At 43.8% G+C, this 24,522-nt stretch overlaps 2 protein-coding genes across 4 annotated transcripts in view; both read left to right on the plus strand.

Moving 5' to 3' along the window:
- The window catches only part of CIP2A (cellular inhibitor of PP2A), a 28,188-nt gene extending 20,723 nt beyond the window's left edge, over positions 1 to 7,465 (plus strand). For both annotated transcript variants that reach the window (XM_055701393.1, XM_027807186.2), the window contains 5 exons: positions 265 to 461; positions 2,153 to 2,266; positions 4,065 to 4,147; positions 4,718 to 4,857; positions 5,941 to 7,465. In XM_055701393.1, the coding sequence (XP_055557368.1) occupies positions 265 to 461; positions 2,153 to 2,266; positions 4,065 to 4,147; positions 4,718 to 4,857; positions 5,941 to 6,111 (705 nt within the window). In that variant the 3' untranslated portion in view covers positions 6,112 to 7,465. The remainder of the gene's footprint in view (positions 1 to 264; positions 462 to 2,152; positions 2,267 to 4,064; positions 4,148 to 4,717; positions 4,858 to 5,940) is intronic.
- A 576-nt stretch (positions 7,466 to 8,041) lies between these two features.
- Positions 8,042 to 24,522, plus strand: part of MYH15 (myosin heavy chain 15) — a 69,069-nt gene continuing 52,588 nt past the window's right edge. For both annotated transcript variants that reach the window (XM_055701392.1, XM_005440526.4), the window contains exons 1-3: positions 8,042 to 8,237; positions 17,193 to 17,246; positions 19,655 to 19,757. The gene's annotated coding sequence lies outside the window, so the exon portion shown is untranslated. The remainder of the gene's footprint in view (positions 8,238 to 17,192; positions 17,247 to 19,654; positions 19,758 to 24,522) is intronic.

A 24,522-nucleotide genomic window follows, 5' to 3' on the forward strand; every position in this document is an offset into this window, starting at 1 on the left:
GGGCTGCAGATTACTAAATCCATACCTAAAATGTATCATCTTTTACTTTCTTCTTTCCTCTCCCCTTACACTGTCTATAAAGGGAGCTTAAAGGAATTTAGTGAACAAATTAATTTGTGGTTAATATTAGGTGAGAGAAATCCTTTTCTTAGTGTAGCTGATGGTATTTTAGCGTTAGATCTATGGCCTGAAGTATGCCTATTACAAAGTGACTTGTGAAACAGAATTGCTTGTAACTGTGGGGGTTATCTTTCCACTCAAAAGGCAAGAACTCTTGCTGCAATGTTGAAGGATGCAGAACGAAAAAATGAAGAACTTAATGATTTGCTGAAAGCTCAGCAGGTAGAATCTGAAAGAGCACAGACTGATATTGAGCAGCTCTTTCAACACAACAGGAAATTACAAACAGTTGCTGAAGAACATGAAATACTGAAAAAATCCTCTGTTGATCTTCTTCGGAGGTAAGGCACGTAAGATCTTGAAGCAAATACTTTGTATTCAAAGAGCAGTGAAGCCCTTTTTACTGGGCTAAGAACATTAGAAGGGCAGCATTACATGCTACTTCGTGTTTTTAAGTGAAAAATTTGTTATTGTTTTCTTTCTTCTGTATGCTTGTCAATGAGGTTAACTTAAGTCATTCAAGAAGTCAATGTGTTAAATGAAACAACAACTGAAGTTGAAGGTCCAGTTCAGGAAATAGCATGAACTTGGTATAAAAGGGAGCATTGTTCTCTAAGAAAAATTAACAATGCTTAGTTTCTATTAGTATTATACCGTATTCTTGGCGTCTTTCTTTCATCTTACATGCTGTCTTGACATGCTATAAACAATCTGGAGCAGCAGCCATGAGCTGTATGTCTGCATGAGGTAGGAGCTTGCATCTTTGATCACTTCTGTAGCAAATTTGACTGAAATTAGGTAAAAGTGAGGTAGGAAGGATGGAGGCACTTGCGTGTCCTAAATTATTTATAAGCATTATTTCTTTATGATCTTAAGCTCAAAAAGGACATGTGAGACACAAAAAGTATGTAAAATTAGAAACTATTTTTTATGTTTATGAAAATAGAATGTGCTTTGGAAGAATAAGAGCTTGAAAGAGCTTTGGCTTTTCAGCTCATATGAGCTGTCCCCATCACTAGGTGTCAGCAAGGCAAAGAAGCTGATTAAATTGAGAGCAAGTTCCTTGCTTAAATAATGGGTAGCAGGTATTATATGAGACAATTTTGGAGGCATATTGCTGCCTGTAAGGGAGTCACTGAGGGAGGAAATATGTATAAAACTTTTTTCCATGATGGGGTTTCTTGAGTCAGTATCTAGTATGGTCACTATGGAAGTGCCTCCTTTTTTTGCTTGAATTGTATGTAGCCATATGCTCGGTGAACACTTATTTGACTAGTTCATGTGAAATAAAACAGCCTCTGTCTAGTATCTAATAGTTGTAAATTCTCCAAAATAGGAACAAATAGCTTATAACGTGTTATAAACCTTATAATGTGTTTATAAAGCAAAAACTTGCTTTCTAAACAATCTGCACGCTTTAAATATGCTGTTCCATAAAAACAATCAGATAACTGACACCAGGGGAGAGAATTTTCTTTTAGTAGGAACACATTTGCTCAGAGTGTGATATCTGCTTCATAAACTTGTATTAAATGCACATTGCATCGTTTTTAGTATCACGAGACAACTGGAGGTCCTAGACTGACTCAAAGGGTCCTTTAAAAGATGACTGAAAATAGCTAATTTATAATAGTTTGTATATATCAAATTTCTAAAGGCATCTGTATGTTTTGTCAGTTCTTAAGAGTTTTCTAATGGAGGAAGGTTGTTTCCTGATAATTAATAATCAAGAGTATGTAAGGGATCCACTGAAGGTTGATTTGTTGGGTTTTGTTTGTTTTTTTTTTCTATCTCCAAGTATGTTCATTTAACAAACAAACAAACAAAAAAACACCCAAAAAACCCCAACACCCAAACAACAACCAGAAAATCCTGAACTGGCCCCCCCCTCCCCCTGCAAACACCTTGCTTTTAGCTTGAGTGGGATGATTGCAGACATGATGTAAAGTATTTTTATTTGACAAACTATTAAAGTAAAAGCTTTTCAAAAGTACTTATAGCCTTCAACCACAACCCTGTAATTAATTTGTAGGTATGAAACAACTGAAAGACAATATAAAGATCTACAGATTACATGCAATTCACTAAATAAGCAAATGGAGGCAGTGAAGAAACTAAATGAATCACTTAAGCAACAGAATGACAGGTAAGTTCAGTTCAGTCTCGTTAAAGCAAATTAAAGATAAACAGTAATACTAAATGGCATTTTAGTCTCAATTTTTCAACTGTGCTTTAAGTAACATCTAAGAAATGGAGTTACTGGAAGCAAAATAAGCTTCATTGCTTTGTATGTGTATGTTAGATGAAAATCCATAGTAGTGACTTTGGTGGTTTATTTTGTTTACTGCTGTTATTGGTTGGGAGCAGGGAGGAATATCTACAGACTTCGGTGACAATAGGAATTAAAGAGCAATGAAGACAACGCAATTCTTGGGGAGGTTTTGTGGGGGGAGGTGTTTTTTGGTTGTTGTTGAGTTCTTAAATGCTGTTACCACCCAAGGATTTCCACGTATTCCCTTTTAGCCTGCGAGGTTCCTCTGTAATGTTATAGATCAGGGAAAAAAAAAACCAACCACCCAACCCTGCTAAACTGATACATTTTAAAAATATATTGGAAATAGTGATGGTTGGTATTCTGTCTGTGGTATAAAATATCATTCCTCGACCATGAAACTAGCATTACTTATGTCTTCTTGAGGACTACCTATAATTTTTTTCCTTTTTGACCTTTCACCAATATAACCTGGGGAATAGGGTTCCTCTTTGAGAGGTTTTATTTAATACTTAATTTTGCAGAAGATAACTTTTAAAATATGCTTACAGGCAGACCTTGTATTCAGTTTAGAAATAAAACTTGGTTTTACTTGCAAAGTTTAGTTCATCCTTCCAGGCTGTTGCCTTGTCAGTAATCAGAGCAGTCCCAATCACTGCCTTGAATTCTGATTCAAATGGAAAAAAATTCATACAGATACATCAGTTTGGTTTGGAATAAATTTGGACACTTACTTTTGCTGATGCAATACGCGGCTCAGTGTAATTGGGAGATATTCTGATAAAAGCTGCCCCTCTCTAAAGGTGGGTCGGGGGAGCAGTTATTACGTAGATATTCTTGAACTGCCACAAATAAGATGAAGGCCATGGAAATATATTCCCTCCCATCTTGCTAGAGGCTGCAGCTTAGAAACTGGTAGGTAGGAAGTGGATAAACAAGTAAATGAGCGACAGCAGATGCCATTTAGGCAAGGCAAAATTAGGCTAACTAGTAACAGAAAAAGTAGATTAGCTTCACAGAGTATAAAGAACTGGGATTATAGTTATAATGCTGGTAGATGACAGTACCTCTGTATTTAATGATTGTGGAAGCAAAATAATTATCCTAACTAGCAAAAGCTGAAGCAGACATATATGGGATACGGCAGTATCGTATGAAACGTATACCGAGTGTTTGCAACAATCTGGAAGATGTTCAGAACGGTCTTGGAAAATCTTTATGCATAAATGGGCTTGCATGGATAATACCTGAAGCATTTTACTAGCGGTATTGTTGATTTAGGAGCATACCAATAGCTAAAGCCCCAGCATCCTTAGTCACTAGTGGCGGTGAATTTTGAGTTGGGTTGAATGGCACTGTCAGTCCTGTCAGGGTATTTTGAATGCTTTGTGGCTGTAATCAAAAGCGACAGTTTCTGGTGTTTAAGCTCCAGGAATCAACCTTTTCAGTAGTTTCTACGGTGGCTCTATGACCAGAGAAGGGAAATGACTTTTTTAGGGGAGGAAATGGAAATAAAGTCTGTCTGTGCTCATACCTTGCAAATTCATAGGTTTGATCATTTGAAGCTCTGACATAACTGGAAATTACACAGAAATCATTCCAGCTTCTTAGGACAGAGAAATGGCAGCATATCTCACTTTGATCATTAAAATGTATTTCTTTGCAACTTTAGGACTGCTGCACAATTGGTAGAAACTGAACATCACAGAAAAGAATTAGAGCAACAGCTACAGGAGAGAGATGGCAAAATAGCAAGTAAGTCACTTACCTAAAGGTCACTGAGCCTTGAGAACTAGCTAGATTAACCAGGTGTTATTAGGGGCTCTAGATAAGCAGCTGTATCTTACCAGTAACTTGTAAACCTTAAAAGTTAGCCAGGGATACATAATTTAAACAGTTGAATGTAACAAATACAGATTTCTAATTTTTTTTGGAAAGCACACATAAATTTGATTTCCCAGACTATATGGACCTCACTAAATCTCTGCACATCATCATATGTCCCTTCAGGATCTTTATACAGCATGTCTATTAGAACCATTTTCTGTAGGAACTGCGAATTCCAAGAGCTTAATTTAACTTTTCTGCAAATGACTGGAAGCAACCGCTAAAGCCTAGCAGTAGGTGGCACTACTCAGTAATTCAATTATTAGCAGCCAGCTGAGTCTAAAAAAGAAAAAAACCCACCAAAAAATAAACAAACAAAAAAACCCCACCCAAAACAAAACATAAAACCAACAAAAACCCCTCAAACTTGTTTCCCAGGCAGTGCAGTATCTCTTTTAAGTTTGGCAACTCATCTTTTAATGTGTTTGTTTTCTTAAGCCTTGCAACAGAAAATAAAAGTTCTGGAAGAAAAACTGAAAGCTCAGCAGAAAGAAAAAACGGATATGGAAGAAACTATAGATATGCTTAGAAAGGAATTAAGTAAAACAGAGCAAGCAAGGAAAGAACTGAGTATCAAGGTAAGGAATTATTTGCGCCTGCATTCTAGAGACTGGAATTTTAGGTATCTGTTTAACTGATGAAGTTGGCAAATCAATAGTTCAGTAGTAAATTAGGTAAAGAATCTAGAGTAGTCTGTGTAGTGGACAAGAACAAATTCAACTTTAATTGCATGTCTTTTGAGTAGCTGAACTTGAATTTAAGAGAGAAGTAGTCAAGGTCAGGTTCTAATGAGGCTGTATGAAGCATGGTGTGTGAGTACATAACGTCTGAAAGGAGAAAAAAACCAACAAAAAATAAGTGTGTAGTACAATATTAAATTAGTAGCACATTCCTCTTCAGTAGTTTTGACTACTGTAAAATACAGATTGGCTTACTTTCTCCCCTTATGTCCTGAATTAAGGTACATATGCTACATATGTACACACCAAAATGCATCTGAATTTGGTCTTTGAAATTCTAATAAAATGTCTATTTTTATATCTAAGAAAAATAGTCTTTTTTCAAGAGAGAGACCAGTTTGGCTATACCACATTAACAGGGTAGTATTTTAAAAAGCCAAAACTAAATCCCTGAAACTTTAGTGCAGCCTGTATGTTCTTGCCTGTAGGTAAGGCTCCCTGTAAACTCTCAAGGCAGAGCTTCATCTTTCATGCAAACTGATCAGCAAATAGCTAAGTGTGCAGTCTGGCAAATGTATTTACCATATTTCCATTTCTCTGGGAGCAAAGTCTAATCTCTCCAGGGAAGATTATCCGTATATAGCAAATATTTCCCTTGTTCCCAGTAAATACTTACTGTGGGGGGCTTGAAATGAAATGTGGATGGTTGAACTCTGAACACTTCTGCTTAAATAGGGCTATGATAACACGGGGGTTGGTGCTTTCCCATAGTATCTTAACATTTTGAAATGTGGCAGTAGCTGTAATCATTCATGTGCACCACCTGTATAACTGAGTGATTTTTTTGAAACAAACTTGTAATTTTAAAACTTCTTTTTAATCACTTGCTTAAATTCACCGCCAGGCCACTCAGCATTCATTCTATTGTGTGGTTTTCAGTTGATAATGGAGGAAATCATAACATTTTGTTTGTTTCTACAGGCATCTTCTCTGGAAGTTCAAAAATCCCAGTTGGAGGGACGCTTGGAAGAAAAAGAAGCACTTGTGAAACTACAGAAGGAAGAACTGAACAGACACTCCAATATGATTGCAATGATTCACAGTCTAAGTGGTGGCAAGTTAAGTGCAGAGGCAGTGAACCTCAGTTTATAGGGCTCTGTTAGGACTTCTAGTAGTTTATACATATGTATGAATATATGTAAAGAATTTTAAACCTGAAGCTAGCATACTGTCTTGATTTGAAAAAAAAAACAACAAACAACTAAAATTAAAGTAGCCTAACTGTGAGCTGAGAAGGAAAAAGTAGTTAATTGTGGAAGCTTTGATCCAAAAGAACTGAGCTACTGTATAGCAAATAGGTCTTCTGGTAGTCGTGGTAAGAACTATTACCATCTGTATTGGGAGCTGAACGCAACTTTTGCTAGTGACTAACCTTCCTAAATATATACAGGGAAACGTAAAGCAAAATAGGAGTCACTGTCAACGTTTTTTGTCTGTATGTTCTTCTATTGGTGGTCTGACAAGCAGCATGCTTTATAGGCTAAGCACTTTTATAACTTAATCTTGTTAATTTTGTCTCTTCTGATTAACATCATTTGTGCAGTGGTGCTTCCTGATGTCTGAGATGCAAACATAAAAATAAAATGGATATCAATTAGAACGTGCTACATTGAAAGCTGTGTTTATCAGCATATTTGTGCAAGTGCTTCAAAGAGGAGTTTCTCGTTATGAGAAGACATGAATTTGAGCAAGTAGAATACGTTTAAATGACTTCTCAGCAAGTAGCAACAATTAGGGAAAGCATGCTAAAATGAAATACGTGAGTGTATAAATATTTCTTAAATACTAGATAATACTTTCCTAATCCTACACTTCTTTTCATTCTTTAAAAAGATCTGCACTTTTTTGATACTCCTATCTGGTATGTGCTGGCTATTGTCAGCACTGTCGTTTTCTCCTGCACACCGACAGGATTTCATGTATTGTTCATAGTATAACTATTCAGGTCATTTTGTGTTTTAAAAAATATACTTTCATACGAAATACTAGTACTGGAATTTGATGCACGCTTTTGAAGGGGCAGAACACTTTTCTGTTCTTACACGTGACATGAATAACATGTCTTTTAGCAGTTGGTAGAACTATTTCATTAGTAATCTGTATTTTGGTAGAACTACCAGCATTTTGGATAATCTAATGTGTATCTTTTGCTGTAGCATTTTTGCCTTTATTTGTATCTTAAATTGTAATGGCTAGATTTTAAAATACTTGAGATTCTTTATTGTTCAGTTGTGTAATAGATGTGTCTTACTGAGTCTGTTCAACTCATGTCTAAGTACAGCCTCGTACATTCTGTTGCGATTATACAACATCAGATGAATTGTATCTATTATAACTTGTTACTGAAATATAGCTTTTATAACTTAACCACAGGTAAGGTTTATAGATATTGTTCTGGTCTCTGAAGACCAGGGGAATAAAAAATAAAATAAAAATAGCTGCTTTATTTTCTGTGGTTTATGTATTCTGTTAAGAGAGGTAAATTACAGGGATGACTGCCAACTTTGTGCACAACGCATGCAGTTTGGAGGCCTTACTGCATTAAATGCAGTTATAGCTTAGGAAGGTCATACCCAAATATCAGAATTGCTGAGTTGAGGGGGTTTGTTAGTTTTGCAGAAACAGTTGGGAAGGGAAGCTTCCTTAACCATAAATTTTTAATTTGGTCTAACGGGTTAAGAAATTAAAGTGTCTAAGTAAATTTGCAGACGTGGGTTCATTTCTGTTTAAGTCTCTTGGTCACGGGGAAAGGGTAAGTAAATGTTTGGTTTGCTCCTTTTCTGCCAGAAGCTGCTCATGTAAAGAAATTCCAGTAGGAAATGCCAAGTGTAATACTAATTTAACTGATAAATGCTGGTCTGACTTTTGTTTTAGAATGGTGGAATAGGAGGGCAAGAATGTCAAGCTGCTCACCCAAGCAAGGTTATGCAGCAGTAAGATTCATGTCACCAGAAAATGGTAAACAAATCTTTGGAGTTTACATGATAGAAATCTAGAGTAATAAGTATGGCGTATAAATATTGATTATTTTTTTTTTCTTTTTTTTTTACTTTTATTTGGGGTTCCCCCCGGTCTGTGGTTAAAGATGCTGCTCAGTATGCTGCTCTAAGCCAAGTGTTGCTGAACTCTGTCCAGTTGCATAACAAACAAATGCGTGGACACATCAAGCTGCTTTGACAGCATTTCTGTGTTCTTTCCTGGCAGTGCTCTTCCAATTGGTAATGAATAGCGGCTAACAGAACTAGCAAATACACTGATGTCCGTTTAAAACTTTGTTCAAAACGTAGCGCTTTTCACTGTAGGAAAACCTGTAGATTTTTATACTTAATTCATGCGGAGAAATAGCTACAGTCTGGGGTTTTGCTTTTAGGCATCCTGATATTATCGGTGTTCATAATAGCTCTGTAATAAGGTTCCCTGTGCAGTTTTTATAGTTGTTGCATGCTGTATCCAATATGCTGTTGGACTTTTTTCTTTCCCCACAGGCTTCCTCATTTAGTGCAGAGAGTAGCTGGCACCAGTACAACAGCTCTTCCAGAGAGTCAATTTTTAATTATCTGTGTTATGTCAGGTTGTCAATTGCCTGTTTTGCAAGTGCAGAGACTCTTGAGCTGTCTTAGTTCCGAGCAACCTCGCGTCTCCTTACTGGGCATTCTGGTACTTCTGTCTGAAAGTAGATGGCTCTTCTTCTGCATCATCTGGAGGAAGCTTTCCATTCAGCATGTGGCTTTATATAGCTTTGTACGTTATTTCAGTCGTGCTGTAAAAACAGTGGTTTTCTGTAGCATGTGTTTTCTGTGCTTTCTAGTTCATTTTGGTGTATTCTTGGGGGATAATGACACAGTAAACAGTTTGGAGTTGATGCTCTTCAGTTCATCATCTGTTGTATGTTGTCTTCATCTTACCACCCCCCTTCTTTTTGGTCTCGCTCCTGCATTCTTTGATCTTTTTCTCCTTCTCTGCTAGTGGTTTATTTTAGGCTTTCACTTTCCCCTACTTCTCCATCTCTCCACTTATCTTTCACCACTGATTCTAAGTGACGGTGCCTGTCACTTGTTTCTCCCCAGTGAAGCCTCGGTCCTGTATTGAAATTATGAAGTTTTTCTTGTGTGCTTTTGGGTCTGGGAGTGGATTCTCTCCCACCCCTGGGATACAACAGGCTGTGGAATTGGAACGCTTGACTTCTGAATTGTGCAGTTGATCATCCTCACCTGCACAGAAGATGTAACATGAAGCTTTTCCTGAAACAGTTCCCGTAGTGTCATTGTCCTCCCCCTATGCTTCCCCCTTATAATCAAGGCAGAGCGTTTCTGTCTTATTAGTCTGCTCAAAATATCTGTGCTGTGTGTGTGTGCTAGCACGGGCAACTTAATGTAAGCAAAAAAACCCTTTCCTCCCAGGCTTGTGAAAGTTGGGCTGGAATTTTCTTAACTTCAGGATGAAGTTAATGTCCTGCGCAAACGGTGGGACTGCAGAGCTGTACGAACGGAAAGCATGGCCTTGCTGTAGGAAGTGATCCTAAATGTAAGTGCTGGTAAGTAAGCCCTGTGTAACACCAGCGATATAATGGTCAGCTGATACGGTCTTTGGGAGGTATTTCAGGAATTATTTCGTACTGATTGTGAGTAGTAGGATTTATTTAGTGGTGATGGTAAAATTCAGGGTAAAGAAGTCTGAAAACCACTTACACTACAGCTTCAGCAGTGGCGAAAGTGTTAACTGCTGGTTAGGATTTATGGCTTGTTTATGCTGACAATTTTCTTGATTCATAGGTATGTGTCTAGTTCTCTAAGAGTTGTCTAGCAGTGCACTCTTCTGGAATAAGTGCAGGTCAAAAAAGGGATAAACTCAGCTGAAACTGTGATACTCAGCTTTATAGGTTTGCTGTAAGTGTTCTTGTGAAGATGTAAGAAGAGGTTCTCTGCTCCCTTTTCTTAGAGTTTATTGTTGGCAGCCAAAGATCAAGTATTTTTAGGCAAGTACTTACTCACAAAAAACACTTTCAACCTTGCAAAGTTGGCTTTTATACATAAAAACTCCTCCATGCATTCCCATCTGGTTACTTTTGAAATCTTCGGATTTGTTCGCTGTCTGGAACAGGCTTCCTTTCCAACTCCTTCTCACCAGCTTCCCTTCTGCAGCGTGATCAGACTGGGAACAGCCTGCAGCCTGCTAGCTTTATATCCCCAGTGACACGTTCATCTCCCTCTACCCTAGTCCGATCTACATTGGCTTCTTTTCTAGCAGTACATGGAAGTGAGGTATAACTAGTTAGGCTGAATTATGCCGCACTGAAAACTGTGTAGCTGTTGATGTAAATATCCTGGTAGTCCTGGACCGTGCCTGGCAAGCAGGGCAAGATGCTTCCCCGCTGCTGGAACAGCAGTCTGGGTGGTTCTGCTCACTGCTGGGAAAATTAGGATGTCCCTTTTGGAACAGAAATAACAAGGTAGCATGATCCTCATGTTTATGTCCAGCCTCTCTGAGAACCTCAGGCTGGCAGGTGCAAACAGTTGCAGGATGTCAAACCCTTGCCAAGGAACGAGCTTGTGCCCCTTCTGTCCTGGTCCTGTTTGACCGGGAGTTAACTGGTGGTCCTGGGTGAGGAGCTGTGGTCAGCTGGAACATCTGGGTCTTATGGGTGATTCCTGTAAAGGGGAATTAGTAAGAGCAGCCAGCGCGTTTGGTGCTTGGCAGTAGTGTCTTGTGTACGGGATTGGAAGCTCTCCCTGCCTCCCCTTGCGCCTGCCTGGCTTTCTGACCGAACTGTAAAAGCAAGTTGGAGCCTGGAAGGTGGGGGTTGTTCTGGGTTGTGTTTGCTTTGGTTGGTTGAGGTTTTGGGGTTTTTATGACCATCAGCTTTTGTCTGAAAATGGGAGCTGGGGAGTCACGGGAGCCCTTATGCGCTATGTTGCTGCCATCGATGTGTTTACAGCCTGTCTTCCTGACCTGTTGTTGGGTTCTGTGTTGGAAACATTGTAGCCACTTTGCTCATAACTATTCATTTATTTTTATATTTTTTTTTACTAAGGGTGTCTTTGGAAATACACAAGTCTACTGGTATATTTCTGTTAAAACTTCTGTGGCATTTGCCCCACTATAATTTCAGGAGAATGTGTAAGAGCATCACTGCGCGCTGCATTCTTCCCTCTGCCCGTATCTTCCCTTCTAAATGGGAGGTTTGTGGAGAAACCACTAAAAAGGCAAAACAAAACTAGTAACAACGCTAGTGGGGCAGCAGTTTTCTCCTTTAGCCTTACATATTGTCAGCGTTGACTGGGGAAGCAAATGGGACAGACAGTGTTGGGGTAAGGCACCGGGCTGGGAGGGAAGGAATGGGGTCTGCCTACCACGGAGGTGTAGCCTTGCCGTGCCGCTGTGACCTCCTTGCCATGCCAGCTGTGCCGGCTGTGACCGCTGTGACCTCCTTGCTGTGCCACTGTGACCTAACCTGGGAAACGGGACTGCAGGGACAAAACTGGCCATGGTCTAGGCAAGCAAGCAATTGGGAAGCAATTAATGGCAATTGGGAAGTGTTCAACCTCGTTGTAGCGAACACACGTAGCGTTACGCTTGTGAAGCTGAATCCAAAGCTGTTAGGCTAACAGCTGAGCCTTTGTACAACCTGAGGAAAGACTTTATGTAGCATATGGGGGCAGGCGTGAAGGTAGAAAGCACCTTGAAGCATATTTGGGAATGATCTGAAGTATCTCTTGAGCCAGTACGCAATCCCAGGCCTGAAGACAGCGTACTGTGTGCTGCGTGTGACGGAAGCCGCTGGGGCCCTTAAGGAAACCAGCAACGAACCCAAGGGCAGCGTTACTCGGCAGCGGGCACTGAGGCTCTCGTGGCTTACATGGGCTTCGGAAGCACTGCTTGCTTGCAGGGCTTTAAAGTGTCTTTCCCCTCTAAAGCTCTGGATCAAAACTCTTCAGTGCTTGAGAAATGCGGTGAAGGTGCTTACGTATTTCTCCTTGCAGCGTGGGAACCTAGGGGGAGAGCCGCTGCCCTTGCGTTGGGGTTTTTCTGTGAGTTACGCCCAGCACTGGTCGTGCTTTGGGAATAAAGAATGGGGGCAGAGTGCAGGGAAAGGAGACTGTGTCACAAGATCCTAAAGGCATTGATAGGCGTGGAAAAGTCCCAGATTTCCTTGGCTCAGCTACCGTAGTATAATAATCGACTGCAATTTTCTTTAGATGTGGTTGGCTCGTGATACAGAGTCGGTTCCAAGTCCAGCCTGTGGGTTGTCAGTTAATACGCGCTGATTAAATTCTGTGGGATCCTGTTCCTTTGGGCCAAAGTACATCTTTGAAAAGGTTATCTCTGCGTGGAGAACAAACAGAGATAACGAGAAGATCCCCCTCCTGCTGCTGGGATCTCCCACACAGCAGGATGGGTAGCCCTTGGTTTACCCATACATAGCTAAGCCTTTACGTGAGAGAGCAAATGATGTATTAGTTACATTTTTCTTCAGAGTAACTGAGCTAACGATATGTTTTAGGGTTTTGCACTGTATTAAGTTATTAAAAACTAATTTTGTAAGTAAGCAGCTGTTGTTTTGGCTCAGTGGTACTTCAGAACGACCTGTCTGGCTGTATTATTTGCTTATATTGATACTCCAGTGTTGCATTTCAGTTGTGTTTTACAGTACAGCCAGAATGTCCTGTAACCTTTGAAGGAAATACAAGGCTATTGTAATTTAAAAATCCAGAGGCTTCTGATAAGCCCCGGGGAAGAAATCCAGTGCTGCTCAGTTGCAATATATTTTGTTTAATCTTGGTTGGAGGGTAGGGGCCACAGTCAGAAGCCATTTCTGCTTGCTTGTGTGTTGTATCAAGTGCCTTAATTGTTTCTCTTTTTATCTTTTAAGGATAAAGCTTAGAAAAATGTCTTTGGTTTATTTTTATCGTGTATTGAGCAATTGGAAGTGAATCTGGTTTTAAAAGAAGCCTTTTAATTTTCTTATATTCAGGATGAGATGAATCAATACAACTTTATTGTGGCTTTCTAAGGCAGCAGGAAATCTTGGAGAGCTATTGTGTTCTTTTGGTGTCGGTTTAACGGTTTGCTTCACGGTTTTGTGCTGTTGCCTTGCTTGTGTTCTGCAAAGACTAAGGCAATGCCTTTATGCCTTGCTTGTGTTCTGCAAGAGCAGAAGTCATTTTTATCGGGCGTGTGGGGGGCTGTTAGTGTGCTGGGGAGCAGCATCCTCTCTGCACGTGAGGCTGTTGTCACTCCTTCACCTGTTTAAGGTCCGTGGCTGAAGTGCTGTGTATTTTGAGGCGTGGTGTGCTCAGGGCATGCGATCTTTGGGCTGGCTTGATGCGTGCGACCCTCCAAGGTGACTGCGCTCCCCTGGCGAGGTTTGCAGGCTCCCGGACTCCATGCGGTGCCAGAGGCTGCTCCTGCCTCTCCTGGCGTGAGCAGAACACAGCTGCAGCTTCAACTGCTCCATCACACGCTGCTGCTGAGACTGTGCTCGAACACTTGTGTATGTGTGAAGAGCCTTTGCCTGTGTGTAATTGAACAGGTAGAGATAAAATATCTAACGTATAGCCTTTCCCATTCATTCCTGTATGGTACTCGCCGTTACGGAACCTACATAATGATTACCTTCATGTTGCTGACAGAGAATCCAGATGCCAAAAATTGGTGTAAACTGCTAATTTGGGACTCCTTACGTGAAAATTTGAAAGCCTCCATTTCTTAGTCCATGATGCTTCATACAAGCATGCACAGATAGACTTTCTGTAGCTCCAAAGAACGGCTCTTGGTGGCTTAGGCTGCAGCCCTGGCACACAGGACTTCCACGCGCTTCCACGCAAACCGGGGGGTTTCAACCTAGCTGCACAGAAAACAAAGCCAGATACGGCGGCTGTCTGTCTAAAACTTGGTGTAAACCTCTGGCTTGCCATCATGCAGGTACTTTGTGGTGAAGCCTGAAGCCTCCCGACATACTAATGCAGCAAGCGGTTACTTGAATCTTAAAATCAACTTTTCCCACTTCTGACTCATACAGCAGGCAGCTTCTGCAGGAGAGTGGAAGGGGACATGCAGACAGCAGCGTCTCCTTCGCCGCCTGACTGCCTTCCTCCCCACGCAGGCCTGTCTCTTATGCAGAAGGAGGCAGAGCCCCCAGGGGAAAAATAGCATCTAATCGCATCGCTGGAAGCGGAGCGCTTACGCACGCAGGTGCTGAAGCGAGGTCGCGCAGCCTCCAATTTGAGTTCTATTTCTGAAGCCCGGAGTACTCAAATGACACTTTTTTTCCTTCCCCCTTTCCCTCCTAGTCCCGAGCCTTGTTTATGATAAATCTAACTACTCGAGGCCTGATGATACTGTTTATGTTTATTCATAAGCTGGTGAGAAGAAGGGATGGCAGCTAGACCTACACTGCAGAGCCAGTTTATTATCCTACCAAGTCTGTGCACAAGGAGGATGCAGACAACTGTTGCTGGAGGGTGAAAAGCCCCCTGGCCAAGCCCGGGTGAGTGCAAGTCCTGAGGTACAGCTCTCCAGGAGGTGGCTTCTCTGTTTGATGGGGGGTGGCACTTTAAGTCTCCTCCGTCTTTCCCTAATGTCCTGTTGAGGGCAAACTGATGGTTTATATCAGTAAGTCTCAGGTTGGAGGGTAAGTGTTTGAAAAGTCGGTGTTTACATTCCATGAGAAGGCTCCCATGGCATGTGCGGTGTTAGCGCCGCGTGTGCGATTTAAGCTGTCACACCAGCCATGCACAGTCGGGCCATGGGAGCGGTTTTTGCCCCACGGGCAAAGCGGCGTGGGATGGCTGGCACAACAGAAACCGCAGTGTCCCCTCCACTGTCACCTCCCCAAAACTCTTCTGTTTCCCAGAACTTAAGGTAGAAAGTGATTAGAGGAGAGATAGGAGGAGTGGTGCTAATCTTTGGGAAGTATTTTCCATTCATTGCAGTGTTGAAGTGTGATAAAATTTTTAAATCGAGTAGCTGAAGCCTGGCATTAGTCTCTGTCTGTTGTTCAGTGATAACGTTTTCCTGGATTTCTCCCAGGCTCATTAAACACTGTCAGTCCCAGGCAAGTCCAACAAGGACGTGTGCTCGGATGAGAACTCTGCCGGACTGAAATATTAAACAAAGACCGTTCATCCACTGACACAAACCGGTCATTTTTTGTTGGGTAGTTACAGTGGTGCCTCACAACTCGGGGGTGAGCTGCGGGATTCAGTGGGTTACAGATGCCAGCTGGGCTCTGCTGGCTTCTGTACTTGTGCTTAGCCCAAGGTAAAGTTAAACTCGGCAATTTAGGTCAAAACCTGTTTCACTGCTGTCTAAAGTAGCTTTCCACAGTTCATGTACGTGGCCAGCTCCATTCAGTAAGGCGTTTTGTGTATTACACAAGCAATTGCGTAACAACTACAAATAGCACAATAGCTTTGAGCTTTTTCTTAGTCTCTCCTTATTATTCCTCTTTGCAAAAGTCTCTCTAAAATCTTCAGCGCTTTCTGGGGAAGGAGGTGGGATTTTTTCCTTCTTCCAGGAACAGGTCTGCAGTCTAAGACACCATCTGAATCATTAATTTTATATATAAACACCACTATTTACTATAAAGAGCCCCACAACTAAAGTAGCATTTGCGGCGTGTCCTTTTGGGGTAATCTTTGCTGCTTGGCTCGGTTCTTTACGGTACATATGTACTTCTTTCTCTGGGGTTTTTGTCTCCATAAAGGGTAAGAAAGGATGTGTTTATTTTTACCCATTTAGAAGGGGATAAAGCTTGGATCAGATCTGGGACCTGAGTGCAGCACTCGGTTAGCAACACTTACAAAGGCTGAGCTAGGCAAGTGAAACTGGATTTTGTTATCTTGTGTTAGAGGCTCTGGCATGCTTGTATCTTTAGAACATTAAAAGCTAAACGTCCTCAGATTCAAGATCTGATTTCCTGCCTTTAGGCAGGAAAAATGCTAATGTGAATGCTAGCCACAAACCTATTTTGCTGAGAAACCCCACAAACTCAGCAAAAATGGTTTTCCAGCACCTTAAGACTATTAATACCTTGACTGGGAAATTTGTTTGCAGATATTACTGCACGCTGATGTTGCATTTTTAATACCGCTGTTTAGCAAAGAGAATATTGGCTGGTTTATATAGACTCAAGTAGGTCGATAAGTGGGTAACAGATGCATGTGACATGCTGGAAAACCACTTACAGAACAATAGCCAAGGTCACTCCATGTCATTTCTGCAGCATGTCACAGAACCACGGAGCCAGGTCTCCCACACCTACTCTTCTAACTGGGAGAAATGTAAACTCCTCTTCACAGAGCCATGCATAAATTGACTTCAGAAGAGAAGGCAGACAGTGGCAGGGGCTGGTTACTATGGCTATGCGCTCTAAATGGGGAAATCAAGCCAACAATCGCTGTATACATTAACTATATTTGTATATGAAGGCAGCTCATTGCCAGCAGCTGTGTGAAGGTGTCATGCTGAAACCCCAACTTTGTCGATGCCAGTCAAGGACTTGGTGACTTTCATGCGTTTAAAGCAGCACGTACTGAGAGCAGCAAAGTGCATGTGCTGTGGGATGGGGTCCTTTGCCCTCCTTAAGCCCTTGTTTTGCCCTACGCAAAAGGGACCTTGGCTTCCTCGTCTCCATGTCCCTAGTGATCCTAGAACAGCCCAGGTTGGAAGGGACCTTGAAAGATCATCTGATCCAACTTCTTCTGGGAAAGGGAGCCTAGATGAGACTATCTGGCACGTTATCCGATGGGAACCCAACCCCCCCCAGTGATGGGGGCTCTGCCACGTCCCTGGCAGGTTGCTTCACTAGGGTGGAAAGGGCATGTCGTGATGCTGGCTTGCATGTCCTGGTGGTGCTAGCTGGCCCACCCTCTGGGGCACAGAATAAGAAAAAAACAATTTCTGCCCGCGTTGGCTTCAGCGTTCAGCTTCTAGCCAGCTCCTGACCTGTCGCTCCACCACCGGAGCAGCTTTCCCTTTATCAAACATCGTTGGGATCCATCAGTGAGGGCTAAAGTACCTGTGGGTGGGGTGAGATCTGCAGCGTAACCACAGCTGTGGTTTCGTTGGTTACAAAATAAGTAAAATCTTTGATCTTTCCTTTTGGAAGTTATCGGTTAAAGCCGGTGTTTCTACAGGTACCCGGCCAACACAGTTCCCTTGGTTTGTTGCAGGGGCCATCAGAGCTGGGCGATGGTTTCCCCCTTCACACAGCGCTGCACGAACAGGTAAGCGGGTATGTACGGGCTCTTCCTGAAATCCCTGCGGGCTTGTCCTGCTGGCTGCCGAGCCCTGGCTGTGGAGGTGAAGAAAAGGCTTTGTCCGTTGTCTGGGTGCCCGGCTGCAGAGTGATTCTGCCTTAAAATGTAGTGAGGAAGCAACTGGCACTAAATCTGGCTCTGGGAGCTCACCTGCACATCAATCCTGTGCACGCCTGCCTGCAGTGGGGGGCTGCCCAAAGCCTCCCGTCGGGGCAGAGGAGACCTCCTCCGATGAGCATGGAGGGAGTAAGCAGCTCGGTGGAGTGTGCACTGGCTGCAAAGGTGCTTTGCTGCACCTAGGCACGCTCTGGGGCAGAGCCTGGGTGGATAAGCGGCTGTATATAACGGGCACTTATGTACGCAATAACGGATCTCCCGTGGGGGTGCCACGCTGGTAGGCAAGGGGGCTTGAGCTCAGGCTGTTACCACCAAAGGCTCCGGCTGAAGCTCTTGTTCCTGCCTCCAGTGCCCAGATTTCCTGCAAGCAGGAGCAGCGGGCTTGCGAACTGTGGCGAGACGGTTTGTAGCGTGGCGCCCGAGGCTGGGGAGCACTGCCGCTGCCTCCTGCCAGCCCTAATTCCCTCTGGAGGCTGAAGAGGTTTTTGCACTTGAAGTAGGGGCTGAATCTTTAATCCGGAATGGGAAATAGAGCGTATTTGCTGTGGATGTAAAGGCTTGCCTTTTGAAAACAGACTAGACTGTTGCAATCTGCAAATCTTTTAATTAGCCTGAGTTCAAATGAATTAAAAACTGTCATTTAAAGAATTAAGTGCTTGCGGATTTTACTGACTCCTGAATGATCTTAATGGGAAAAAAAAACCCAGATGCTTGCAACTTTCCATATAATTAAAAATAATTTAAATCTGCCTGCGTGTAAATGAAGAAATCAGCAAATAATTAAGACAAGTTACTAGCAATGGCTGTATTTAACGTTACATATAGAATACAGCCAGGCTAAAAATTCTTGAATAGGTCTACTCTGATACCAGAGATAGTGCAAGCTATTATCAGTCTTCTGCAGTGGCTGAAACACCTCTCTTAGGGGGGGACAGGGCAGACACAGACTTTCACTGGTGGATTAACTGTGTCACTTAGTTTTAGTCTTTAAAGGTTAAATGGCTTAATGGTTGAGCAGCTTGCGTGTTGCTGCTTGAAATGTCCCCTGTACCACTGAAACCTTGCCTGCTGGTGGGAATGAGGGGCAGCCACAGCCAACACCAGAAGTTCGGTGCTGGCAGGACTCGAAGTAGGATTTTTTTGTGCTGTTTTTTGATATGTTCTTCATTTAAAAAAAAATAAATATATATATAAAAAGCCCTAACCCAATTCTTCTAACAGCCTAACCTGGGAGCGGAAGGGGCTGCTTTGTGAGGCTCTGGTCATGCAGAATAAGCACAAGCCTCTTTAGAGGACTGGTGACCGCTGGTTGCCTTATGCTTCTTGCAGTAGCTCTGCCCTTAAAACAGCACTCCGCTGTTTGGCACTGTGCTCTTCCCGGGAGCCCCAGCTAGTGTTCCTCTTCCCAGGGTCGTTCTGAAACGGGAGCTTCCTGAAGGGGAGAAAAGGGAAATAATAATAAATAAATAAATAGAAAAGCCTGATAAAATGAATGAATGCTAGTGATTACTCATTCGATGAACACAGGAAGGTGGAATCAGCTTTTAAAAAGCTTGTAGGAATACAAACACTCGGATGCCTTAGTCACCATCTGTCCTCACCATACAGAAACATTAAGGCTATTTGAACTCCTTAACTATATGTTTCTTATTTCAACGTAGTTGGATTTCTTTTTATCTAATCTTTTAATTTCCTGGATCAGTGATGCTTGGTTGGAGGCTAATGGCAGCATCATTGTCATAATCCAAACTGTAATTCTGCCCTTAGTGTGTGTTTCTCTTCAGGTTCAATACATAAATACTGGGCTGGATTTACTTGAACTGGCTGATCAGAACACTGTTGGTGTAGGAGGATGGAATATCCTCTGTGTATTTGCATTTTAATACTAACGATCTGTTCCTATCATCAGTTCATGCAGAATTTTCAGCTTTTATTTAAGTGTCCTAATCCTTTATGGCTAGGAGGATAGCCTCTCAGCATACTCTCTGCTGGGTTCCTCTTTTGGTGTGTCAGATCTCGAAAGAAATTCTGGTAGACATAAGTGCTGAATCCTGAGAATGATAAATTAGATGCTGGTGCTTAATATGTTTTGTCAAGTTGTAAACACACCCAGGGCGCTGTGTCTGTCCTGCTGCTTCAGCGAGGGGTTTGTTTTCGGGGAGGAAGGGGATGTCTTTGAAGGCAGTGGTGAATAAAGGAGGAGTGAGATGGAGATGATATCTGCTAATTATTCTTTCTTGCCCATCTTTGTTTTGTAGGCGCAGAGCCACAAGCTCTCCTGGCGCTCTCCTGCCACGGGCCGGGTCTAAGAAGAGAATGGCGCGGAGGGAGACCGCAGGTCCCAGATGATCTCATCCTCAGGTGAGGGCAGGGAGAAAGGGGGGGATGCTAAGGACAGTGAGGCGATACGACTCTGTTGAGGCATGGCTGGCTGCCTGTGGCCTGGCCGGCTCTTTGGGCACGATGTGACGGATCGATATCAGCAGATATCGTGCCCGCGTGCGCTCGCTCAGCCCGTCGCCGCCGAGCAGGGCGGTGGGACAGACCCCAGCCCTGCCCCAAGAAGGAGCCTGTGCACAACCAGCTCTCCTTTGCTCATACCTCTCACTGCGGGGTCTGGTGACGGCGGTGGGAGACGCTTCATGGGGATGGGTGGACCAAGGTGGGCGTTGCTGACTCCCAGAGCCTGGCTTTGTGCAGGGATGCGGATGGCCCTTTTTTCCATCTTACCACTTCATCAGCCGTTCCCTGTCAGAGGGCTCAGCAGAGCCCCGTGTGACTTGTCACGCGTTGTTGCTGCTGACAAACAGGCTGTGATATGGGGAACAGGAAGACAGTGGAAGATTTTGTTTCAGTTAGCCAGAACCTTCTTTCCATAAGCTGTACAAAAGCACTCATTCATACTTGGGTTTTTTAATGCTCATTAAAACACATCTTGAAGCTGTAGTCAGAAGGATCATGTCCTTTCTGGCGAAGGGAGTGTTTGGGTGGGTTTTTTCTTTGAACTTTACGTGTACGCTGTGATCAAATCAGAAAGACCTGCCTGCATCCCACTGGACTAGATGCAGGGGATAGAATTGGCGCCCACCATTGGACTCAGTCTTAAGCGGCATTTGGCTTCTTATTTCTGGGGAATGGATCTATATGTCTGCTTTCTGATTCTTTCTGTCATTGAAATAAATTCTACTGACTGGTCTCACACTCCAGTCTGCATGCATTTTTCACGCCAAGGCACAGATGCTCCGTGTGGCAGTAGAGAACCATAAGTGGCTCAGGTGTATTCAGGACAGTTCCCTCATTGCTGCAAGTAGCTAAAAGTCAAGTCTGTGTGCCCAGTGAAGAGTGAGCTAGATTTCCCTGAGACGTAACTTGAAGTGTAATAGGCATCGCTATTATCTTTGAATGTGTCTACTTATTCTGTTTTGAACGATGGCGCCTCTTGGTGCTATTGCTCCTCATACCTTCGGTATCTAAAACCTGCACCCCTCCTCCTTAATTTAGAATAAACTGGTGTATACTAATAGCAAGTTGTTCCTGCCCGACCCGTTTATTCTGAATATACTTCCTACTTTTTAAACTGAGGAAGCATGGAAGAGATGACCCATCTGGTAAGACGCCCATCTCACCATGGGGAGGAGGTGGGACTTGCTCCGAAGGGACTGTCAGATCTTACAGCCCGAATGCCCGGCGGATTTTCATGGTCCAGCAGCGTGATCATGATCAGCCTGCTTAGTCCCTTGTCTTTGGAGGTAATCAGCTTTGTAACTCCACGCAGAGAAAGCAGTGGGTACTTAATGCCTCATTCTTTATACAGATGTAGCCCCTACCTCTGTCTCCATCAGCTTCCCTTTCCTAGAAAGGTGTCATGATTTCTGTATCACAGTGATTTTTTTTCTTTCCCTGAGGATGGGTACATTGCAGATCTTGAAGTACGGATGTGTGCCAGTAATGGATGAATGCAGGCATCCAGACCATGCCGGCCATGCAATGGAAATCCTCTGCACTTAAGCCCTGCAATTCCTTCTCTGCGGTTCTGTGCACATTTGGGTGAGGATGGGAGGGGACGTTTTTCTGCTTTGGAAAATCCCTGTTCGTCAACTGCAGTACAGCAAGAAGGATCAGCATTTCCACCAGGATCAGTAAATCTTGATAGGCAAGAAGAGTAATCCAACTCTAGAAAATGCTTCTCTTTTTTTTTTTTTCCATAGCGTATTTTCATACACCAAAACAGCCCATGTTTTTGTCAAAGTTCTGTGTTAAAATCTGAAGCTAGCATTTTGCTGTAAATTTGGATTCTTTGAAAACCATCAGTGATGATTAAAAAAAACCCTAATTATATACATCTTGCTGTAGCTCTATAAAGAAAAACGTTATTTGGTTGCCCTGTGCCCTGCAGGAGTTGTTAGGCTCCCGTTCTCCCCTCTAGCAGAGGCGAGGCGCAGGCAGAGCAGCACCTGGAGGGGTGAGATGAAGGACCACCCGCACCCCCAGGCAGGGCACGAACAGCCCTCCCAGCAAGGCGATTCTGAACTGCTCTTTTGGCCAACAGGTGTGAATGGAGCTGCTGGTGCGAAGTTTCTGTGGTTCAAGCTTGGATAGATCAAACCCTGAGGTTTCCTGTTGAGTGAGTCTTGATGAAAATTTAACAAGTTACTCGGCTGGGCTGGTGGTCCTGTCAAATGAGTTGTTTGGCGGTTTGACGCCGCTGAGCGACTGATATTTATAAGTGAAGCTTCAGAGGTCCCCGCTGAGGCAGAGCACGTCTCCCATTCTCACTCGGCGTTCTTATAGCAACCTAGCTTCGCATCGTCATACCAGACACAGGATGTTTTTTCCTTCCCCTTTTGTTTTCTAGATCACTGTGTAAGACTGAAGTGTGTGTATGGCAGGTACTTTGGCTTTGTGCAATAAGCCTCAGGTATATAATCTAATATTTTTTTTCTCCCTATCTTTTTTTTTCCTGTAAAGACAAAATATGTATTTCAATTACAAAAAAAAAAATAAAAAATCAATTCTGTTACAGCAGCTGGGGAGCTGGTATGACTCTAAAGGGAGTTATGCCTCTAACTTCACTGGAAGTCTGAGCTGCAGCTCGCTGTCATGGCAAAGGCAGTCGTCCCCTGCAAAGGCAATGCCCGGCCGATCTCGGCAGTGTGCTCTCGGTGGGTTTTGGGCTAGACATGCAGCACAGCCTTTCTCCAACGGGCTCGGTGGGTTTCTCTGGGTAGTCTGGCATGGCCTTTTCTCACTGTAGCATCCCCGACCCTCTCTCCTGTAGCCCCTGGCACCTCTGCCTTTGCCTCCCCCCGCCAGCGCCAGGCAGTGGGAGCCCGCAGCAGCCCCGCATGCTGCAGCCCAGCCTCATCCCACCTCACCCGCTGCCCCCTGCAGATACTAACCCGAGGTTAGGCATGATGTGTTCATCCCGTTTTGTTTCGTGCAGAAAAGAGGCTGAGCCTACAGCGCCGGGGGCTTTGCTGGCAGCAGAATTTCAGCTGTGGTGCCAGGCTCGGTGCTGGGCGGGCGCTGAGCCCGGGAGCCGGAGCCTGGCGCAGCGGAAGCGGGGAGCGCGGCGGCAGGGGAGCTCGGCTGCGGTACGGCGGCGATGTGCAGCACCACTTCGGCTGCTTTCCCAGGGAAAGGTCGTTTGACCTAGTATTGAGCTGTGAGCTTGGCACACCATAGCTGGGAGGGGAGAGGTTAGAAAGGAAGCGTGCTTTCACATTTATAACTCTCTCTAGGTGTGCGTGTATAGGTTTAGTTATACACGCAGACATATAAATATAGATGTGTGTGTTTACACATCTATATGTGCGCACACCAGCCAGTCACTTCAGAACGCTGCTGCTGGAGAGAAGGATGTCGTGTCCATTTTCAGAGGTGTTTAAATTCGACTGACAAGAAGCATCAAGTTGCTAGACCACGTAAGAAGCACGGGCTTGTGCTTTTTTGAGCTCATGGCAGCAAGTAATACCTCTGGAAATAGATTTTCTGTAAAAACTGGCTGTATTTTTGCAAGGAGCTTTGCTGACTGAGTTTCCTGGCGGAGGTGACCAGCTCGGCATAGCTGTGCTTGGAAAGGAAGTTTCTTGTCTCTGCTTAGAGAATGTAAATGCTGGAAAACCCACCGAGTGTGCTTCCCGCAGCGCTGCCTTGCTGGTTAGCGTCGTGCCGGTTGCATTGGGTTTGTTCTGTTGGCACTTGCAATGTTAGTAAAGCATCCCCCTGTGGCGATTGTTTCGCCAATTAAACTGCTGCTGCATTTTTTAGTATAGTTTTCAGTTGGCGTAAGGTAAACACGAGACAGCAAACAATCCTGGATGGCAAGTTGGGTTACAGCTCGGAGAGTTACAGAAGCAAAACATTGAAAAGCTGCTTGTGTTGATAAAGGCGTGAATATTCCCCTTTCTCTCCCCATCGCCGCTGGAAAAGAAACCTCCACAGCAGCAAACCCAGGCGATCAGCAAGGACCGTACCCACGCTCCCCAACCTGAAAGGCAGGCTCCGAGCCTGGGAGCCGAGACGCAAGAGAGGCAAAGGCAAGTTGTCTTGCAGGACCTTGGCACCCGGAGCCAGAATGCTGGTGTCTGAAGGCCTGGGAGTGTTTTCGGGTATCGCTGCCCACCGACATGGAAATGTGTTTTTCAGGCTGCTTGAGCATGATAGTCCCAGCTGGAGCAGGGTAGTGAGGTACCCTGTCTTTGAAGCCAGGTTGTGCAATAGAAACCCTAGAGAGGCATTTATGGATTTCTTTCCCCCCTCCCCCTGCATTGATCAAGGCTGAAATACCCCTATTAGCTTCGGAATTGGTGAAGGGGCGACAATAATTCTAGCAGCGTGCTGCACAAATAAATGCTTAGTTAATGAATACTGAAAAGATTAACCTGAAGGACTTAGATGCATTATCAGGGCTTTTACCTCCCTGCCTTCCCCCGGTGGTTCTGGATAATGCAGAGCGGTTTCGGGGAGCGACGGGGACCCAACTCGCTAGTGGCAACTCGGGCGGCCGTGCGCACGCTGGGAGAGGGGTGCATGGCAATTCTGACACACGCCGTTATGTGCTGCCTGGCCTGATGGGCAGGGTGGGATGCTCCAGATTATTGGGGACGGAAAACCCCTCGCAGAG

This window comes from Falco cherrug, chromosome 2, assembly GCF_023634085.1.
Source record: "Falco cherrug isolate bFalChe1 chromosome 2, bFalChe1.pri, whole genome shotgun sequence".
Taxonomy (NCBI): domain Eukaryota; kingdom Metazoa; phylum Chordata; class Aves; order Falconiformes; family Falconidae; genus Falco; species Falco cherrug.